Raw genomic sequence first — 22346 nt, 5'->3', positions numbered from 1 at the left:
CCCTAGGTCAATCTGTAAAACGGGGACCCTAAAAACGGGGACCCCAAAATTGTGTATATTGGACAATTATATAAGAAGTGCTTAATAATATAATAAAATACATTGGTAATATTAGTATATCCATGGTGAATATTTTGTCGAGATTTGGAGACTCATCAGTCCTAAAAAGAGTGAAAAATAGGGGTCCCCGTTTTGGGGTCCCCGTTTTACAGATTACCCTGGGTCAATCTGTAAAACGGGGACCCTAAAAACGGGGACCCCTAAAATTTGTCAGAAGCTTTATGGGTGATTTTAGGGGTCCTTGTTTTTGGGGTCCCCGTTTTACAGATTACCCTAGGTCAATCTGTAAAACGGGGACCCTAAAAACGGGGACCCCAAAATTGTGTATATTGGACAATTATATAAGAAGTGCTTACTACTTTCATAAATTACATTTGTAATATTAGTATATCCATGGTGAATATTTTGTCGAGATTTGGAGACTCATCAGTCCTAAAATAGAGTGAAAAAATAGGGGTCCCCGTTTTTGGGGTCCCCGTTTTACAGATTACCCTGGGTCAATCTGTAAAACGGGGACCCCAAAAACGGGGACCCCTAAAAATTTGTCAGAAGCTTTATGGGGTGATTTTAGGGTCCCCGTTTTGGGGTCCCCGTTTTACAGATTACCCTAGGTCAATCTGTAAAACGGGGACCCTAAAACGGGGACCCCAAAATTGTGTATATTGGACAATTATATAAGAAGTGCTTACTACTTTCATAAATTACATTTGTAATATTAGTATATCCATGGTGAATATTTTGTCGAGATTTGGAGACTCATCAGTCCTAAAATAGAGTGAAAAATAGGGGTCCCCAGTTTTTGGGGTCCCCGTTTTACAGATTACCCTGGGTCAATCTGTAAAACGGGGACCCCAAAAACGGGGACCCCTAAAAATTTGTCAGAAGCTTTATGGGTGATTTTAAGGGGTCCCCGTTTTTGGGGTCCCTGTTTTACAGATTACCCTAGGTCAATCTGTAAAACGGGGACCCTAAAAACGGGGACCCCAAAATTGTGTATATTGGACAATTATATAAGAAGTGCTTACTACTTTCATAAATTACATTTGTAATATTAGTATATCCATGGTGAATATTTTGTCGAGATTTGGAGACTCATCAGTCCTAAAATAGTTGGGGTCCCCGTTTTACAGATTACCCTAGGTCAATCTGTAAAACGGGGACCCCAAAGTTGAAAAACGGGGACCCCCTAGAAATTTGTCAGTAGCTTTATGGGGTGATTTTAGGGGGTCCCCGTTTTCGGGGTCCCCGTTTTTGGGGTCCCCGTTTTCGGGGTCCCCGTTTTATATACTCCCACCGGTAAAGCCCATTCGCAAAAATAAAGTTGTTATTTGATAAAGTTATCATCGAGGAATGTTTTATTTTCATGCATGGTATATGCACTTTTCAATCTTTGAAGTAGCCAAACCGCCTCCGTGGACAGAGTGAAAAACGGATACATTTCTTTAAAAGGGCATATCTTCAAAAGTTATTAGCCGATTGAAATAATTGTTTCGGTTTATTAAAGCTAACGGGTAAAGGCTTCTTTTACATATTTCTGAAATAGGAGAAAAAGAGGGCGCAATGAGGGGCCTCTTTTTGGGGGGACACCCTGTATCATATTGTCAGGAAAATAATTCTTGATTCATTTGTATATTCAGATTCATTAATCGTCAAGTTTGTTTTACCCCAAAACAGCAGCACGTTACTTTTAGCAAGTCAGGCCATAATTCGATTTTAATGAACCTTAAATCAAAAGTGTATTTTATCCTCGTGTATAAAACATCCATGACAATAATCTGACATAGTTTGCAGCGCCTAATATTTGATATGATTTGATGTGATATTTTTCTGCGAGAATTGTACCGAGAATGTGGGCATAATGACATCAACGTAATTTGTGGACCCCTTTGAACACCCCAAATTTTGATTACTGAGAAATCTCAAATCTGCTATTTAATGTTATTTGATGTTATTCCGCATCTGCCTATCACAAGCATTTACTTTAAAAACCCGTTTAGCTAAGAATAAATACCAGACTCATCTCAAGTACCGGTAACTTCAAATCATCCCAAAGTCATGTGGTTTAGGAATGTTCTGTCATTGTTACTGTATAGCTGATAGTATTATCTGAATAAGTACCATGCTTTTGTCCGCACCGTCCAAAGACTTGGACTGTACAACAACAGTTCTATATATTCTTCAAGCTTTGTCCTCTTCAACAATGGGATTCTTTAACACTCCCGGTTCACCCACATCTCAACTTTATTGAGAAAAAACGGGGACGAGGTTGTTGAGCAGACCATCCCCCTTTCAATGTCTTGGTATTTAAATCATAATATTAAAGGAACATTTCGTGATCTACAGCATCACCTCATCCCCTCTCCACTTTTCTCAACAAAAAAAATATACTACTGGAAACCTCTGGCTACGTAATATTTATATACAAAAATTCTTGCAGATTAATACGTTCAGAAAAAATATCGTGAAATTTGAATAACCACACATTGTCTATGGAGCAGCACATAATCATGCATAACTCCCAAACGCAAAGTCGGAATCAACTGAAATTTTGGGTATACGCTTTGTTTTTGTCAATAAAGAGCATGCTAGGATCATGAAATACTCCTTTAAGTAAAAGTGCAATTATGTAATTACTTAAAGCCATCACTTGAAAAAGAGATGTGGAAGTGACAGTGTAACTGACCAGTTGTATACTGAGCCAAAAAGTATCCTTCTCCTTACACTTAGAAAAAAATCATAATTTTAAAACCGAATTATATTTGCTTAAATTTTTTTAATAGATAATCTAATCCTGCACATTGATGATCTAATCCTGCACATCATGACACCCCATTGAATCCAATTTGACCTCAAGAAGTAAAGTTACAAGCATTTGATTAGAGGAAAGTCCAGTTTTATAAGTGAAAAACTGGTCTATTCAACTGGGCGAAAAGATTCCATCAATCGCAACAAAGAGACAACGCAGTTTCTTCAATGAAACTTTATTTCAAGTAGTTTTTATTTCAGTTTTTACTTCTCTGTACTTTTCATAACTTTCATTTCATTTATCAGTTCTTTTGTTTCAGTTTTAAATTGAAGGCGCGCATATATTAGCCATTCACCACTCTCAAACCAAATGTCAAGTCCATGGATTTTTGAATAGGCCAGTTTGTCACTTTTAAAACTAGACCTTCGTCTAATCGAATGCTTTGCTTCTTGAAGTCACATTGGATTCAATGGGGTATCATAATATGCCGGATTAGATCTATTATACAAATAAATTTACCCAAATATTGTTCAAAATTTATTAGGATTTTTTTGCCAAGTGTAAGGATACTTTTTGGCGCAGTATAGTTGCATATTGTAAGGTGTATTGGGTGACCTATAGGAAAATCTGACCTAAGACCATCCATGTGCTCAAGGTGAAATCTACACCTACTCATGTTACTCTATTGCCATTTTCCTGGGAAACAAGAAATAACAATATGTGGCTTTAATAAGACAAATATCATCATGCCAACATTTAAATATATATTTTGCTTTAAGTTTTGAGTGTGCGCACCGTTAATACGCTGTGTAACTTTTATGTTGCATGTTCAATTCTGAACAACGCAATCTATTGTGTAATGTTAAATGGAAAGGGTTTTGGCATACAGTTGGGTTGTTTTATAGTTGAACCAAATTTTACCCAGTGTTTTAAGAGTGTAAATCAAGTAGCAGACGACAAAATTGTGGCGGGAGGGAGGGCGGTCGACAAGACAAGTTAAGATGGAACTAAGCCAATGACACTACGGGGTTAATGCTCACCTTTGTAGTAAGTACGTCAGTCAGTGCAGTCACTCAACCTGATAAGCCCAATACATATCATTGGTTCAAACTGTGCTTTGATAGATCACGATGAGAGATATATATCGGGATCTATAATAGAAGTCACGTGACTAACCCCATCTCTATTAAGTATGTACCTCCCTCTCATTTGTTCCATTCTTTCTTTCATCCCTGGTAAGCATAACTTTGGCTTAAACATGAACATTGTGGTTTCCGATTGAACGGAAAAAGGGAGTGCTTTGCAACCAGGCATTTCCTGAACTCCCAAAGCTGTCTTTATTTACGACGGGAAAAGAACTTTTTAATCACCCAGAGCTCTTTTACATTCGACAACATTTTATGACACTGACTACAACTTATTTCAGTCATCACTTTATATTACCATTTGCAATTGAGTCTGCGGAAAGAAATATTGCATAACATTTGTTGGCATACTATACATAACATTTTTGGCTCATAGGAACATGGACATGAAACCATCAGCGGTGAAAAAGACATTTAATGTGATCGAGCCGTAGCACATAAGACTTGAGACTTTTGGTAAAAGTCGTTTGGTCTTCAAATTGGTGTAATTACGGGAAGCCGGAAAGGATTTATAGGACAATTGTCGCGACATCATCTTCGTAGACATAACATTCAATCGTACCCTGGTTAATTCAGTCGCAACGTACTGAGTTACCTGACGAACAACTGGAGCAGAGTTTATTCCGGGTTTAATTTCGAGATATTTGGTTAAAATTATGAACAATTTAGAAAACATGGAAACCAGCAGGAGCTGTCTGGTTTATTCAACGTGGTCCAGGAAGGTGTATTGTACGTTACGAATTCTGTCTACTGTAATAGTATTTTTATTCTGCCTTTTGATATCTACTACTTCGGGTAAGTAAGTTGCTTCCGATTTAAATGTGTGTCTTGTACTTCATTAACCCATTGATTACATCATAGTAATTAATAGTAATTAATAAACATGAATCTATTTATATCTATAACAAATCCAGGGGATCAAGTTGGGAAATTTAGCTTTAAAAGGTTGACAGAGTTAGCAAAACGGTGGGAGTTGTACGTTAAACTTGTTATGTCATTACAAAAATAATTATCACAATTATTAGGTGAGGCAATATCTAAAGAGCACATGCCAACAGCACATTCATTCTATCAAATCAGTCTATCGTTCAGTCAAATCAGAATGTTTTGGTTTTAGTATTTTTAAATGATCATGAGAAAATCTAGTGGCATAACGTCATTAAAACGACTTTATGCCGCTAGATTTTCTCACGATCATTTTCAGTTTTTAAATTAATTAGCTTTTAATAAACGAATGAGCTTTTAAATATTAATACATATTTTTGTGGTAACTATTGATTGCATGCATGGAGTCAAATCAGAATGTTTTGCTTTTAGTATTTTTAAATGATCGTGAGAAAATCTGGCATAACGTCATTAAAATGACTTAATGCCATTAGATTTTCTCACGATCATTTTCAAAGCTATAGTTTAGGATATGTGTTGATCAGTTTTTAAATTAAGTAGTCATAAACGTTAATTAGAAATTGGTGTTCGTATTTTAGAAAATGGTGATCTCTTCTAAACTTTGAAAGTAGTGTTAAAATTTTAACACCCATTAGAGAATCATCTTGTCAAAAATAACAAACTATTGGGGAAAAATAATACATTTTATGACACGAAAACCTAAATAATTTATTTTTAGGTGGTAGACTAGTGGGAGCGTAGGATTAAATGTGTTGATTACAGATCATCGAGATTGATTATTTGAGTAGGTTGTTTACGGGAAATTGCTTAATTGTGATAATTAACCATTCTATGAAAACTAAATATCATCAATAATAATTGCTGACACAGAATAATAAATTGATGAGTTCTTGAATATTAATTCATAGACCAATTATGACTGCATGATAACCATAGATTGCATGCATGCACTCATAGAAATTGTTCGTTGGCATTACTCAGTAAGTTGATGTAAGTCGTTGCGTCAACTTTCCGAGTAATGCCAACGCGTACAATTTTGAGTAACGCTGACTCGATATCATTATGTTGGTCGCACTCATTTGCACTTACTTTATTGAGTTGTTACAACTCAGAAAATGAAACTAGGTTAGCATAATTTTCTAGATGTGTGCTATAGTATACAAAATTTTGCACTGAGTACAAAAATTAATATTTGAATACTGCTAATTGTGCAGAAAATGATCAAATTACGTGAATTAAGTAACAAAGTACCAAATTGGAATAACTCAAAACAATAAGTACCAGTAACTTAATATGAACGAGTTACATCAACTTAACTCAACTAATTGGTTCTTTGAACCTTGTTTATTTTTCTAAGTTCCCTGAACTTGAATTCAGAATTACTTAAAAAGTTGACGCAACGACTTACATCTACTTTTTAAGTAATGCCAACAAAGTTGATTAGTTGACGGAACTTTTTGAGCTTTTTCAGCATTTTTTTTTTTTGATAACTAAAATGAATGTTGTTTGGCAACTTTTGCACTATTTTTGAGTTGTCCAAACTTACTCCTTTTGAATTGCTCCAACAAGGCGAACAAGTCATTTCTATGAGTGTGGGTAAAAATCAGAATGTTTTGCTTTTAGTATTTAATGACTTTATGCCAACAGATTTTCCCAGGATCATTTATATGGTTTGTGACGTGTGTTGTTAGCAATTTTGTAAATTAATTAGTGACAAACTTTAATTAGAAATTGGTGATCGTATTAATTTTAGAAAATGGTGATCTCTTCGAAACTTTGAAAGTAGTGTTAAAATTTTAACAAACACCCATAAGACAATCATATTGTCAAAAATAACTAAATATTGGGGGAAAATAATGACACGAAACTCTAAACAATTTTACATTTTGGTGATAGATTGGTGGAAACATAGGATTTTAATCCTATGTTTCCACCAATCTATCACCAAAATGTAAAATTGTGTTGATTAAGGAATGATTAGGTTGTTTCAGGGAAAATTATTGCTTTATTTGCGGCAATTAACAATTCTATGAAAAGCTAAATATCATTTCTCATTTTGACCACAAACTCTGATTTTTTAGCACTGTACGAATTGCCAACCAAATGCTCGAAAAAATCTGCCATATATTTGTTTTTAGTTTTAAAAAATGACTTGTAATATCTGCGGCTGCAGGGTAATATCACAAGCATGTTCTAATGACTGTAAAATTGAATTTTATTATAACTTTCGTTAAGGCGGTACTACACCCCTTGATAGATTTGTGACTATTTTTGCATTTTTCTCAAAAAATAATAACACAATGGTAACAAAAGTTATGTATATTATAGGGGCAAGGAATCCAGTTACTACACTGGAATTTCAGTGACTCACGACAAGCGGTACGTTATTTATGATAAGAATAGAGGTACCGCTAGAATGTTCCTGATTTCTTAACATATACAATGAACCACTTGTCTTGATCACTGAAATTCCAGTGAATTAATTGGATTCCTTGCCCCTATAATATACATAACCTTTTTACCAGTTTGTAGTTATTTTGTGAGAAAAATGCAAAATTAGTCACAAAATTTATCAGGGGGTGTAGTACCACCTTAACGCATGTCCTGCTATAATAAAACCACCATAAATCAAACTAAATAAAACATTTAAACCTCATGTTATACCATGTTAATTTCAATTCAATTCATTTCAAGTTTATCAATAAAATGCCTTTTTACACAAAATTAAACATAACAATAGAATAGATATATACAACAAAAAGTTTTATATTATAATAATGATAGAATACGATTGTTCCAAATGCTACGCCTTATTCCAGAAAAATGCAGCACTAATGTTATTGGATAAAAAAACATTATCCTGTTTTGCCAAATGAAACGGCTAAATTGTTTTTCACAAAATCGGTTCGTGGAATTTACTGAGTTTATAGTACTGCTTTAAACTATATTGTCTTTAAGGAATTGAACGTTAGCACAGTGTATTTTTGTGGGACCTGAGAGACACAATAAATTGCATTCTGAATACGAGAATGTCTTTCTGATATCAAATAATTTAGATTTTTGATATTCGCGATATAATTATGCAAATTATTAAAAATTGATATTTTCGACATTCAATAGTTCTCGAAGTAAACTTGAAGATATACATTTCCCCCCAAAATACCTACATTTTAGGTCTTTTTGAGGGAATGTATTATCTTCAATACCATAGGTCAAAATATTCAAATGACGGTGGTTGGCTTTTCGTCTCAGCTATACACTTTAAGTACATATCATTAGATTGAAAAAGTTTACTTCAAGAACTGTTAAATGTTAAAAATATAAATTTCAAAAATAAATTACCACGCAATTTATATTATATCGCGAATTTCAAAAAATCAAAACTATTTAATATCAGATTTGGTGGGTCTGATGTGCTATCAGGTCCCACAAAGAATACTGTATAAACTTCGCTATCCGATCCCTTAAAGGAGTTTTAGGACCTCGCTGAAATTGTCCCTTTGGTAAATAAAACATTGAAGTACATTATACAGCGCTCTTTAACAGCTAAAGAAAGGTCAAAGATGTTCCAACTGGTAATCAAACATATCAATTGAAGCATTTAATTACATGGCTTTGTTTCAAATGGTTCAATACTCCTTCATACAACTTCTCCAATGTCAAGGCATTTTATCGTGGTAAAATATATTTCGTAATAGGTTTCCAAAAACAAACTGTGTTCTTATAAACAAATAATTCAGGACCCGTCTAAGTACTGACATATCATTCAATTTTTTTTTTTTTCGGAGAAGTGAAATGCGCCAAATTCCATGGATCATCTGCAGTGGCGTAGGCAAGGGAAGGCAAAGGGGCAATTGCTAATAGTTCTTCCATATTCCTTATATCAGTGTCTTTGTGAACTTTAGCATAGTAACATAACCCTAGCACTACTGAACCACGGACTAAGAAGGAAGGGTTGTTGCCCCCCCCCCCCCTAATATTCATTTATAAACGTTACATACCGTTATATTTGGTACCAATGTATAGCTATGGGTCTCCTCTATCCAGTGATACCAAAATAGGTACAAACATTTCCCACATAATGTCGCTATGACGTCATAATGTGAGGGTGCCCATGCAAATATGGGAAATTCTGGCTACGTACAAAAGTGTAGGCAAAATTGATTTTCGGCTATTTCAATCTAACTGACCCACTGATAAGTAAAAAGTTAGTAGCTCTTGGAACAATTTTACAAGAGCGAAATAAAAATCATTGATTTTACTGTAGAAACTAACAGCAATGGTGCATGGGCCTCACCAACCACCTCTATGGTCATATTTGTCGGCCGGTCCTACCCCCGGGTAAGGTGCTTTATCACTAAAATGAGCGCAAAGGATGGATCTACGATTAGCTTAGGTCGCTTGGGCGTAAACGCGTGCATTTGTTTTATGACGGATAGAAAATCTTAGGTTGCTACCCCCCCTTCATAGTTTTAGGGTTAATACTAGTCCATAGGGCTCATTCGTCGTTTTCGTATTGCACTAATACTTTCAGTGTCAATTTCCTAATCTCCCATTGTTACGTCCCATGTTTGGTCGGCTAGTTGTATGAGCCACTTTTGTGGATATCAGCCTAGGCGGATACGTTTCTGTTTCATGAAGGCAAATCCGCTCTCATTGGTTTATTCGCTGTAGAAGTGACGTAATAATAGGATTAACTACCATAGCAATAGATGAATACAATTTTTGAATAGATCGCCCTGCACTACAAGCAGGTTGCACTCATCACTTGTGTATGTCATAGATTGAATACAAAACCGCTCTTTTCAAAAATCTTACAGATGCGAGTGATTAGCATTGACATCTATAGTTAAAAAAAATAGATACCTCTGAACGTTGCTAGATTAACTTTTCTTTAAATTGCTAAAATCAAAAAAGCTTTTCTTTTAGATTGCGATGAGGGATAAATCGAAGCTTAGATTAAAAATTTTTAATCTAATAGATTAGATTTTTTTTATCTTATAGATTAAAATTAAAATCAATAAAATGATTTTAAATCTTAGATTAAAATAGACACTAATCCAAGATTTTTCCAAATTTAAGATTAAAAATACATTCTAATAGCTTTAAATTTCAGTTTATTAGATATAGATTAAGAAAATGGTAATGGTATTAAATGGGAGAGCAAATTGGCTCGCCTTGCACCACTGAGTCCCTGGTTCAATTCCGATCCATGCTCGCTCCCGGCTCGCTTTCGCAGGTTTTCTCCGCGATCTCTGGTTTCCTCCTGCTTCCAATTCGGTGATTAGTTGTTTGTTTATCAAAGAATTCTTTCACCCAATGGAATTTGGGGAACTGCTCAGATAATTGGCAGATATTACAATGTAAACGCGGATAGGTTTGCGCCGGGATCGGTTCAACCGGCCTTGTTGATGCGATCTGATTCTGATGATTCAGTGGCAGCGAAATTTAACAGCGCTTTGAATCCTCTTGAAAATGCGCTATATAAATCCAAAATGTATTTTATCTTATTTATTTTTTATAATCAATTTTAATCTATTAGAGTAATAATTTTTAATCCAAGGTTGTATTTGTCCCTCATCGCAATCAAATAGATTAACTTTTTAGAAATTTAGAGAGTCGAGCTATCGTTTCTTCTTGCACATTTATGTCATATCAACGTTGTAATGTCGATCTATAATGTAAGAGAATGTGGGCGGAATGGGGGTCACGAGAGTTTAATAGAATTGACACAAAAGAAGATTGCATATTAGCACGTCTAAAAACATGAGGGAAATTTGGCTCAAAACAATGTAAATATTCCCTTTGGTATCCCAGAAGTAATTGCTTAATTTTATCGTGCTGTCTCCTGTCAGTTGCAGTGACGATCATTCTTTGGAACTTAATAATAATTATTACATTGTGAGTTCAGTGTTCTTGAATCTTTCCCTATTTTGTTTCTTCAATTTTTAGCCGGAGGTGACTGTTGGGCACAAAGATCACATGGGTTCAATACATGTAATACACTATTAAAGAAGAATGTAACAAAAGAACAATGTTGTAAGTACAGCGGGGAGGGGATCTCATGGACGGAAGAATCGTACAGTTACAGTGATATCTTCAAGTTAACTAATCTCCAAAATGGAGTCCCTAATTGCCAACCCTGCAGAGGTGAGTCGGGACACGGTAAGTTGGATCAAATCGAGCAGGTTTGTTACCCAAAAAATTTGGCAACTATTTATCACTATTTTATCATATTTGGAATTTATTCTTATATCATGATTCCGACTTTGAGGTGAATGCACTGACAGCGACAAAGTTGGAATCATTTGAATACTTAGTTGACTTTTGTGTGGAGCTCTTTATTTTTCACGACTCTCTTGGCACGAAAATATTGCTTAGTAGCTGAGCTGCGCAGAATCGATGAACTTTGAGCTCATTCTACTGGTAGTTCAACGACATTTGCGCAGAATCAATGAACTTTGGTCTTTTGACCCTGACACTGATTCTGCGCAGTGGCGTTAGAAACATAAAATACGTCACGAGTTGCCGTGACAAATACAGAGTACGCACAAAAGTTCAAAAAAGTTTTACCCGTAAGCGCTCTATACTCTGCTGAGACGATGTATCGGCATTGACACATGCCATCCACGCACAGCCTGCTCATTTGTATCTAATTTACATGGTACATGTAGTTTTAAGATAGATGTGTAGGTATAGTTTTCGTCTTGACAAGAAGTCCATTCCACGTGGGCCTTTATTATTTTGTTAGGTATTTTGAATCAGTAGGCTATATACAAGTTTACATTATGGATTAATATGATTTTTCAAAGATAGAAGTACGTTTTACACAGTCATATTAATTATGCTCTATATTTTTATTTGCATTAAAAAACCTTTTGATATTATATTTTCAGAAATCTGACACTCTTTTTACTAGAAGCAAGCAGCACCAAAATTATAGCCACTGTTGAGCATGTTGAGTGTGGCAGCTATATACATAATTAGGGTACATGGCGAAAAATGATTAAAATAGAATCAGAAAGTTAAATAATATTGCAATTGTTCAGATTTAACATAATCCTGAAAATAACACCCACATGATCGGCCCGGATCCTATAAACCATTAAACCTCCGTATTTTGATGTATGTCAGTGTGTCGGTAAAGTGTTAACTTGAGTTATGTATTCGTTATGATATTTACGTTGGCCGCTATTATATTTCTTTTATTTGCATGTATTTATTTAAAGATACTGTATGTGACTGTAAATTTATGTTGCATTCCTTGTTCTTATCGTGTTTGTTATATTTACCCAAAGAATGCCATACGATAATGTTCCTTACTAAATTCTGAACATAATGAGTACTGATGTAATTAATATGTATCAATAATTGAAACACAGGATAGATTATAATAAGAATAGTCCCTCTATCCGTAGAGGCCCAAGTGTAATGGATGAGACAATGTCATGACGGAATTTTAAACCGCCATAATAAAAAACTTTCTGTGAGTTTTAGATTTAGAGCTTTAGATTTTTGTTTTAACAATGAGGGCGCCATTTAAGTTTTGAGAATTACAAATTTTCCAAATTAAATCTCACTCTGTTTAAAGTACGCAAGCGATTTGCATGATTGATGCTGGTGCGTGTGTGGTGATGCAGTGCAAGCTTATATCGTCCTGCAGCCACGCAGACAGTATAAAGTGCAAGTATACAGGGTGATTCAAACGTCATCCATGAAATTAAATCTTTGTCAAAATATTATCAAATGATTCATTATGTGCAAGCATAATTATTTTAACATTCTTTGCTATAAAGCTACATTCTGCTCACGACGAGCGACAATGACCGATGTCATTCTTTCTAAAGCAACACAAAATAATCCGCCTGTTGGTCAAACTAAATCGCTGGTGCATAGATTTAGTATACATTCAAATTTGGTGTAGAGTTTACGTGATTTAAGCATTTGCCAGCCAGGCTTCACATATTTCTGCATACTCTTTTCAGATTAGGGATAGCCTCAAAACCAAAACGCCGGCGTCCTAGCAGAACCGTCGCGACGGTTGGACCTGATTTCTATTGTTTGGAACACGGTTAGACATAACCTTTTGGGAAAAGGAATGAAATGATTCACTCTCATAAACCATGCCCAAGCAACTCTTTATGCTTCATTTAAAGTTCAAGGTTCAAGTACTTGCACATAAGGATTCATAAGTACATTATCTATTCAGTTATGGTGTGAAAATGATCACGATTAATGGTTCACAATCAATTGATCATACTCTGTTCATGAAAACTTAATATTTCTGTTGGAAGAAAGGGAGTCGATTTTAAACGACTACACTGTAAAAAGTGTTTAGAAATTAAACACTTTTCTAAACACTATCTTGCCCCACATTTTTTAACATTTATACAATCTACACATGTTTAGGAATTTGATGCCTTGTGTTTAGTAGTTTAACGCATGAGTGTCTTGAAATTTGACATTGGTGTTTAGGAACCAAACGTGTTTAGAAACGTGGTGCAAGAAAAGTGTTGAATTTCTAAACACGATTTTTCCAGTCAGTCTGTATGGGATATGTTCAAACTGAACGCAAGTCTTCAAATCTTTTGTGATTGTGGATTTGAAGACTTTCGATTCTGTTCATCACCTAGGGAACAAACCATAACGTTCGATGACGTCTATACACGAAAGTCCTTTCGTTAGAGTAGAGGGGGCAAAAAGTCCGATTAAGTTTGTAAAAATATCGACCAACGTTTATCTTTTGTTTGATGTTGGGATTTTCAATATTCACACTTACATTACAGGGTGGGATCGAAAGGGAGAGGTCAGCCTCTAAACGAAAGCACTTTCGTTTATAGGACGTCATCGAACGTTTGGGTTGTTCTCTTAGCAAGTCGTTTGATATCGTGTTCTGGTAAGATCTTTTTGTGTAAAATCGCTTTCTGATTTTTCCCAAAGATTTTCTATTTTTCTATCTAGCGATTTGAATATATCATCGATTCTAGAAGATTCCGATGACTTTAGAGCCACCCAGCTGCTTTAATTAATGTATGTTACTTTTTTGTTCGGGCATAATATGTCTTCTTTTTAGCAACGTTTCCATAATTATAGACATATCAACTTGAGAGTTAGGAGCAACGGTGTCTTTTCTTCCACTTCTCATGATTCTACCAAATCTGTACTTTTGGGCAAAAAAGCATTAAATACACTATCCATTATAAAAAGTGTATTCTTTTCATGGTACGACCCACCTACCACAAAAAAGAACAAGTGAATCAAGGTCATATTCTACAAGTTTATTCCATTAAGGGCTCTGTAACCCACCTTTGCACAGTATATTTTGTGAGACCTGTGAGCACATCAGACACACCAATTTGTATTCTGAATACGAGGAAAATTTTGGATTTTTTGAAATTTGCGATATAATACAAATTATTGTAAATTATTAAAAATTAAATTTTTTGACATTTAACAGTCTTCGAAGTAAACTGTTTAATCTATTGATATATACTAAAGTGTATGTAGCTGGGAGAAAAAGCCGACAATCAGATGAAAATTTTGACCTTTTGTATTAATACGAAAGGTCAAAATTTTCATATGATGGTCGGCTTTTCATCCCAGTCACATACACTTTTTAAGGGACATAGTATTATATTGCTAACGTCTACCTAATTTACTTCGAGGACTGTTAAATGTCAAAAATGCAAATTCTTAATAATTTACCATAAAATTTGTATCAATATCGCTACTTTGAAAAATATCACAATTATTTGATATCAGAAAGACATTCCTCATATTCAGATGTACTTTGGTGCAAATAAGTCAACATATAGCTCTCATGTCCCACAAAAATATTGTGCAAAGGTGAGTCACCGAGCCCTTAAGATCAAACAGGTATGGTATTGGTGCTTCATATAAAATACTAGTCCAAAACGTAATGTGATACTTTAACATGTTTAAGTACTGGGCTTATCCTTACCGTCCTCATCTCTCATAAAAATCGGAGGCCGATTTGGGATTCTTACAAGTGACATCCCAAATATTTGCGCATTCCTCGCAATACACCAAGATCGATCTTTGGTGAATCATCATTGAATCGTCATCAGAGTATGATCTGATTCTGGGCAGATTGTCATCTTCTCTACCACAGACAGTGTTGCCTTACATATTTAAATAAATACAGTTTGCGCGCAAAAAAGCCGCGCATCAATTTAATTAGCTTGGCGCGGCGTATCATCATTTAGCCAAACCGAAATATATGCGACGTCTGGGTGTGTCCCCCGAGCAAGTCAAAGACTATGAATATTAGTCTTTAAACCTACCATTTTATTAATCAAATATTTTATTTTATATATTATTGTTTTTATTATGTAAAAACAGATTCATGTGATCAAATAGATTGTGGCAGTGATAAACGATGCGTAATGAAAGCCGGCAAACCACGTTGTGTTTGCAGTCCTTCTTGTTCCAAAGCCAAAGAAGATGTACCACGTGTGAATGTGTGTGCCACCGATGGCAGAACCTACAAAAATATGTGTTCGATGCTGAAAGAAAAATGTCGGACTGGAAGGTTAATTGAGATGGCATATTTTGGAACATGCAAAGGTAAATTGGCATGGCGGAAATTCGGCTAACATGTCTTCATTTCTTTTTTTCACTTTTGTTATTACTTATTGCAACAATGGTCAAGCAAGATTGCACCTATTGCAACAGTGGTCAAGATTGTACTAGTGTACTTATTGCAACAGTGGTCAAGTAAGACATAGGGCTCCTTTACCTTGGGGTAAATTTCATTTACAAATCGAGAGGTCAATCCTCTGAAAATACCATCAAGAATTAAGGGTCCGTGACCTTATTTTGCTGATGGGATTCTTACGGGAGGGCACTTCTAGTTTAGGCCTAAAATTCCAGTTATGTCAAGGGATACTTATTGCAACAATGTTTAAGTAAGACTGTACTTGCGAACTTGTTGCAACAATGGTCAAGCAGGACTATACTAGTGTAATTATTGCAACAGTCGTCAAGCAAGACTGAACTTGCGGACTTATTGCAACAATGGTCAAGCAAGACTGAACTTGCGTATTTATTGCAACAATGGTCAAGCAAGACTGTACTTGCGTACTTATGGCAACAATGGTCAAGCAAGACTGAACTTGCGTACTTATTGCAACAACGGTCAAGCAAGACTACTTATTGCAACAATGGTCAAGCAAGACTGAACTTGCGTATTTATTGCAATAATGGTCAAGCAAGACTGTACTTGCGTACTTTTGCAACAATGATCAAGCGAGACTGTACTTGCGTACTTATTGCAACAATGGTCAAGCAAGACTGTACTTGCGTACGTATTGCAACAATGGTGAACTTGCGTATTTATTGCAACAATGGTCAAGCAAGACTGCACTTGCGTACTTATGGCAACAATGGTCAAGCAGGACTGAACTTGCGTACTTATTGCAACAACGGTCAAGCAAGACTGTACTTATTGCAACAATGGTCAAGCAAGACTGAACTTGCGTATTTATTGCAACAATGATCAAGCAAGACTGTACTTGCGTACTTTTGCAACAATGGTCAAGCAAGACTGTACTTGCGTACTTATTGCAACAATGGTCAAGCAAGACTGTACTTGCGTACTTATTGCAACAATGGTCAAGCAAGATCGTACTTGTTGCAACAATAATCAAGTACAGTCTCTATTCCAACTGCAACAGCCCAATTCAATCGTTAATTTTCTTTTAGATAGGCTATTTCTCACGAAAGTCCTGTTTGGGTGTTTGTTTGCTGGTTTGTTTGCTCACACTCAAACAAGCAACAAAATTTACCCTTTTCAATTCTGTCAGAATTTAAGTAAAAACATTTTGCTTTTATAGATTTCTTAAAGAAAAACAGGTTTTCCTTTAAGAATGACATAAATTTTTAGCCATTATGGTCGGGAAATAAAAATGTGGATGTGAAAAAAAACTTATTCAATTTCAGACTGAAATTTTTTTGTTCCATTTTCTTTCTCTTCCTTCAAATATAGCTTCTTGTGAAGGAGTAATATGCCCGAAACAAGAGCGGTGTGTTGAAGATCAATTTGGACGGCCTCATTGTGTATCTTGTTACTCCTACTGTCCACAAGCCGTGGAAGAAGCATTTGTGTGCGGTGATGATGACATAACATACGAATCACTATGTCAGCTTAAAAGAACAGAATGCATACAAGGAACTGTAATTAACTATCAGCGAGGCAAATGTGAAAGTAAGTAAATGTATATTATAAAGTGTCCAGTCTGTATTAAGAAAAAGCTATAACAAGCGTATACTTTCAATCTGTACTGATAAATTCGGCAAGACCTTTCAGTGCCATAGGTATCACAGATTTGGCCATAGATGATTCATTGCACATTACGCTACCACTGCCTTTAAGAAAGTATTCATTTTCACTTCACACCGTACGTGACATTTCCTATCTGTCACTGAGATGACCACATAAACAGGTTGTCATATAGACAAAAAGCAGCATGTGACTCAGATTGATTGATGAGTTATACAAGATAAACTTTGTGCAGTCATCATGGTCATATAGCTCCTAAGGAGTAATCTTCCCCAGAAGCATTGGTTGGCAATTGTTCACAGTCTCACTACAAAATGGAACAATACAAAGGATATGTTACAGGAACTCTTTGAATTTGACCGTCGATTTGGGTGAAATATGTGGTAAAATATTACCAATTCTTTAAGGCACTTATATCAATTTCTTAAACACTTGAGAATGTTCTTGCAATCTTATTGGTTCTTACACGATATCACACACCTCGTACGCGCTATTTGAACCAATCGGAATGTGCATAGCAACAACAGGACTGATCGATTGTAAGCCCTAGGTAATTCCTTGTAAAATGTAGGATTTAATTTGATTAAAATTTGGTATACTTATAATTAATATATTAATTTTCATTGAAATGTTTAAGAATGAGAATAAAGGTATTGTTTTTTTTTTTTTTTCGTGCATCTATCGTCTCATATAACACGCGACATTATTATTTTTGGCGTAAAACAACTTGGCTTCGCCTCGTTGTTTTACTTAACATAATGATGTCGCCCGTGTTATATGAGACGATAGATGCGGCTAAAACAATACCTTTATTCTCTAAATATCACTGAGTCCTACTTTAGCCATAGGTACAATTTTTTATGTCCAAACTACAGCAGCGATGAAAAATAGTAACATTTCTTGCCACCTTCCTGCCAAATCACACACTTTTTCATAAGCTTCCGTTTCAATCATTTTGGTGATTCAAGTACCTGTTTCACCATTATGTGTCAAATCAGTTGTAAGTTAAAACAATATTGTAGCATTTGCTGAGGAAGACGCCCTCAATATTTTGCAAAATCCTGTTTTCTTACACGATTGTAATGTAACATTCCCTGCAAGTGCATAAAGCAAGACTTGTGGTGCTGCAGTTTTGCCAAAGTCCGAGATTTTTGCCGGGAAAGGAAAGAAGGTTTGTTTCCCTTGGGATTGAAACCTCAGATCTCTCAGGTGCCAGGAACGCCATCGGGGACCGGTAGCCACGACGGGTCTTTCGCACGAAATCGTGCGTGTGTATGACTTTGGGTGATTGCGTCATCGCATCGCATGAGATGCATGTATGCACAGTGCCTTTGACTTGGTAAGTTGTAAGGGTTAAATGCATTTTGAGTTAGGAAACATGACGGACACGTTGAAAATAATGCGCATTTTCCAAAAAAAAAAAAAAAAGGAAAAAATATTTTGTGACTTTTAGTTGTAAATAATAACCAAAATAATGCTACGCATTGTCATTTTGCTGTAGATTTAACGACGTGTGACGACCTAAACTGCGTAGAGAAGAAATCATGCGTAATGGACGGTGATGAACCAGTGTGTGTCGTCTGCGAATTTCAGTGTTACGGGTGGCGTTCTAGAGTACCCATATGTGCAAGCGATGGAGTCACCTACAACAACTGGTGTCATTTAAGAGAACATATGTGTAACATAAGCGAGTACTTAGAAATCGAAGGACTTGGAATTTGTGGAGGTAAGGTGTTTTGTTCCAGTTTGCTATTTTTCAAGTTATGTTCTATGGTCCTGCAGATAGTGGAATAGTCACTGTAACTCGGGCAATTTTGAGAGTCATACTCATGTCCGTAGCCAGGGAGGGATAGAGACTCTCAAAATGTGGACTTATTTCCGGCTTGCATAAAAGTAGACTTACCAAGCAAACACAAAAATAAACGTTATAAACGTGGTCTAAACACGTTTTGGTTTTTGATTTTTGTTTAAAACATTTTAAAAACATTTAAATGTCTGTTTACATAAGGTCATGAAAACTATTTGAAAACGTTTTATATGAAAACAGTGCAACAACATTTTTAACATGTTGTCAAAATGTTATTGTAAAACAACAATATTACTCAAAAACAATATTGTTCAAGGTTGCCCCGCAGTGCTACAAAGAAACAATATGTAGCGACCAAGCTTAAACTATAAATTAGCCCCCGATAGAGGGCAGGGCCTGAAGAACGAGGGAAATTAAGGGGGGGGGGGGGCAAATAAAATGGGTAACTCGCTGTCCCTAAAAAGATACGAGCTGTCGATAACTTAAGGTTACGCATTCACCCTACTTTCCCAGTATCAACAAAAAAAATCAAGGCCCGGCAGGGCTGAGGCCGAAAACTCCCATACTGAGGACTTGTAACTAATGGAGTCCAATATAATAATGGCCCGCAGGGCAAGAAAGCAAGAGTAACCTGAATGTAACTTCGTAGGCCATTTTTCTTCTCAATTAGATGTCGCTTTTGCGAGAATTTGTTTAGATAGAACAGTAACCTTAATGTAACGTTGACCAACAGTATTAACATTAATGTAGCGTTGACCAACAGTATTAACATTAATGTAACATTGACCAGCAAGAACCTTAATGTAACATTGACCAACAATAACCTTAATGTAACATTGACCAACAATAACCTTAATGTAACATTGACCAGCAGAGGGGGTAATTTCGACTCAAAGTACATACTATGAATGGCCAAGTGGACCTAAAAACGTGTAAGATTATACGTGTAAATTACACGTGTAAGATGGCATCTTACACGTGTACGATTGCATCTTATATGTGTAAGATCACATCTTATACGTCTTAGAATCTAGCGGGATGGTTAAATTGACGAATCATACATAAAGTACCCATATTTAAAACTCAAACAACCAATCATCTTACGCGTATTCATCTTCGACCAATGAAATCTCGCATAGCATTTCTTACACGCGTAAGAATTGCCTATTAGGGATGGACGGTATTCCAATTTACTAGTACATACGACGAGCGTCGAATAATCTCACGTCTCGATATCGATATGTACCACGGTAGATTTCTCTAACGTGATCATTTACTTTCGCCTCTTGAAAAATGATATTGACTCCAGATAACTGAGAAAAAGTAAGCAGAAAGTGAAATTAATCGGGCTGTGACCATGACGATCCGACAATCGGAACAATTCCTGACATAATTTCGGCATACAATACAGGACATTGTAACACTCATACAAATTAAGAAAATGCATTGTTTACGATGTTGGTGAAGAGTTCTACTTATCCTCGGTACGCCGCCAATAATATCGCGCATCATCCATCACTAAATTCAAAATCTTACACGTATAAGAAGTTGTGGGTGTTACAAATTTAAAAACGTCTTTACATATTATTGGTAGAAACTTGGCACGAGTATAAGATGATTGTTGTTTCTGATTTCTTACTCTCTGATTCGTCAACTTCAGAATCCCACTTCATTCTTACACGTGTAAGATGCAACCTTACACGTATAATGTACCAACAGTAGTAACCTTAATATAACATTGAACAACAGAGGGGGTCATTTCGGCTCAATATTGAGACTGATTAGAATGTGCATGGGTTTAGTGCGCTATAGATTGATTATTTGAGAGACCAGGTTGTATATATACCATGGCCCTCTTTTATAAGTTAATTAACTTAATTTTGTATTATGATGTGTCATTATATTTCTAACTTTTTTTTCAAAACTTGATAAATAGTACCCAACATTGAAGGTATTATTTATTAATATGAGCTCAATGTTGGGTATTATTTACTCAATTTGAGTAATTTTTACTCAATTTGTTGATTTGTGAGTCTTTGTGACCTTTTGACTCAACTTGAGTAAAATATTTTTAAGAGTGTGCGTGTACATGCAAATAAAACAATGATCATGGTGGACGGACAGGAGTAAAACATACGGTACGAAGCCTCCATTTAATGTTAAAACTGCACATTAATACACCCCGTGTCCCGTTTTTTTCATATCTTTTTCATTTTGTTCAAGATGGAGTGCTATATGAAGCCCCTGAAGAAGGATCTGGATTCAGTGCAGACGACAATTCAATATTTTTTCAGAAATTTTTAGGCGCGAATGATGGAATATATCCGCTTGGAGACGAAGATATTCCTGATGTTAATTCAACAATTAACAATGACTATGTTGAAGACGAGAATATCACTGCAACACCGATATATATGGAATTAAATGAAGGAGATGAAGAACCGTTTGATCCTTTAGCAAGGTTTGAACAACAATTAAGGAACAACGATAACCACAGAAATGGAAATGGCAACAAAAGAAATGGAAATGGAAACCAAAGAAATGGAAATTAATTATGTGTTCATGATCCGGGAGATCTTTATACTAAATTATATGTAGTGTAAATTGTTCATGTTTTGTTTAAATATCTGTAACATATATATAGTATGATGTATATAGTTATTTTAAAATGTATTATGGTACAACTTGCGTAGTGAAATACAATGTAGAAACGTATATTTTGTACTTAAAATATGTATTTGTTATCCACCACTTGGCGACTGCAAAATGCAAAAAAGGTAACTGTTATCAGTGAAACACTCGTTTCATACTATAATGGCAATTAATTTCTATGTAGCAAACAGTTGAATAAGCGATACAATGAAGACAATTATAGTGTCCAAAAAGCACAAAATTTAAAAAACCATACAACATTTATCTAGCTCTATTGTCGTCTCAGGTACAAAATGTGAATGTGTCAGTTATATAACTATACCTTCGTCCCTGTAAGAAAAATCTCCTACGTGCATTTTTCACTGTAACATCAAATTTGACAATTTGCAGGGGATGCAAAATCTACCTAACTACCTGTTCAAAGATCGTGTTAATGAAGTGTGGTTTATGCGAAATAAAAAGGCCTTTTTATCTATTTGCTCACATTATATATATTTGGCAAATAAGAACACCTTATTTGTCAATTGCCAAATATGTAAGGTGAAAATGCACATAGACTAGAAGATTTTACCTGAATATGACGCCTACCGAGCTCCAATTCAACGGCTAAAAGAATACATAAGATATTCAGAAAGAATCACAAGCTGTGAGAGATTTTTGTCACAACATTTTCGTCAGACATCAAAGTATGCTTGCAGTATGCTTGCAGTATGCTTGTAGTATGATTGC

General features: G+C 35.5%; 1 protein-coding gene across 2 annotated transcripts; it reads left to right on the top strand.

Moving 5' to 3' along the window:
* The first annotated feature begins 4017 nt into the window (after positions 1-4017).
* Positions 4018-22104, top strand: LOC140159034 (follistatin-A-like). Of its 2 annotated transcripts, none has more exons than XM_072182360.1 (6): positions 4018-4746; positions 10810-11007; positions 15220-15444; positions 16865-17083; positions 18660-18884; positions 21189-22104. In XM_072182360.1, exons 1-6 carry the CDS (start codon positions 4608-4610, stop codon positions 21515-21517), a joined length of 1335 nt encoding a protein of 444 aa, XP_072038461.1. In that variant the 5' UTR covers positions 4018-4607; the 3' UTR covers positions 21518-22104. The 2 variants fall into 2 exon arrangements, with proteins under 2 accessions (XP_072038461.1, XP_072038459.1); XM_072182358.1 differs by having other exon boundaries at positions 10810-11022.
* The last annotated feature ends 242 nt before the right edge of the window (positions 22105-22346 follow it).

The sequence above is a fragment of the Amphiura filiformis genome, chromosome 8 (genome assembly GCF_039555335.1).
Source record: "Amphiura filiformis chromosome 8, Afil_fr2py, whole genome shotgun sequence".
Lineage (NCBI taxonomy): Eukaryota > Metazoa > Echinodermata > Ophiuroidea > Amphilepidida > Amphiuridae > Amphiura > Amphiura filiformis.
Note: the sequence above shows the minus strand (reverse complement) of the source record. Positions and strands in the feature narration are given on the sequence as shown.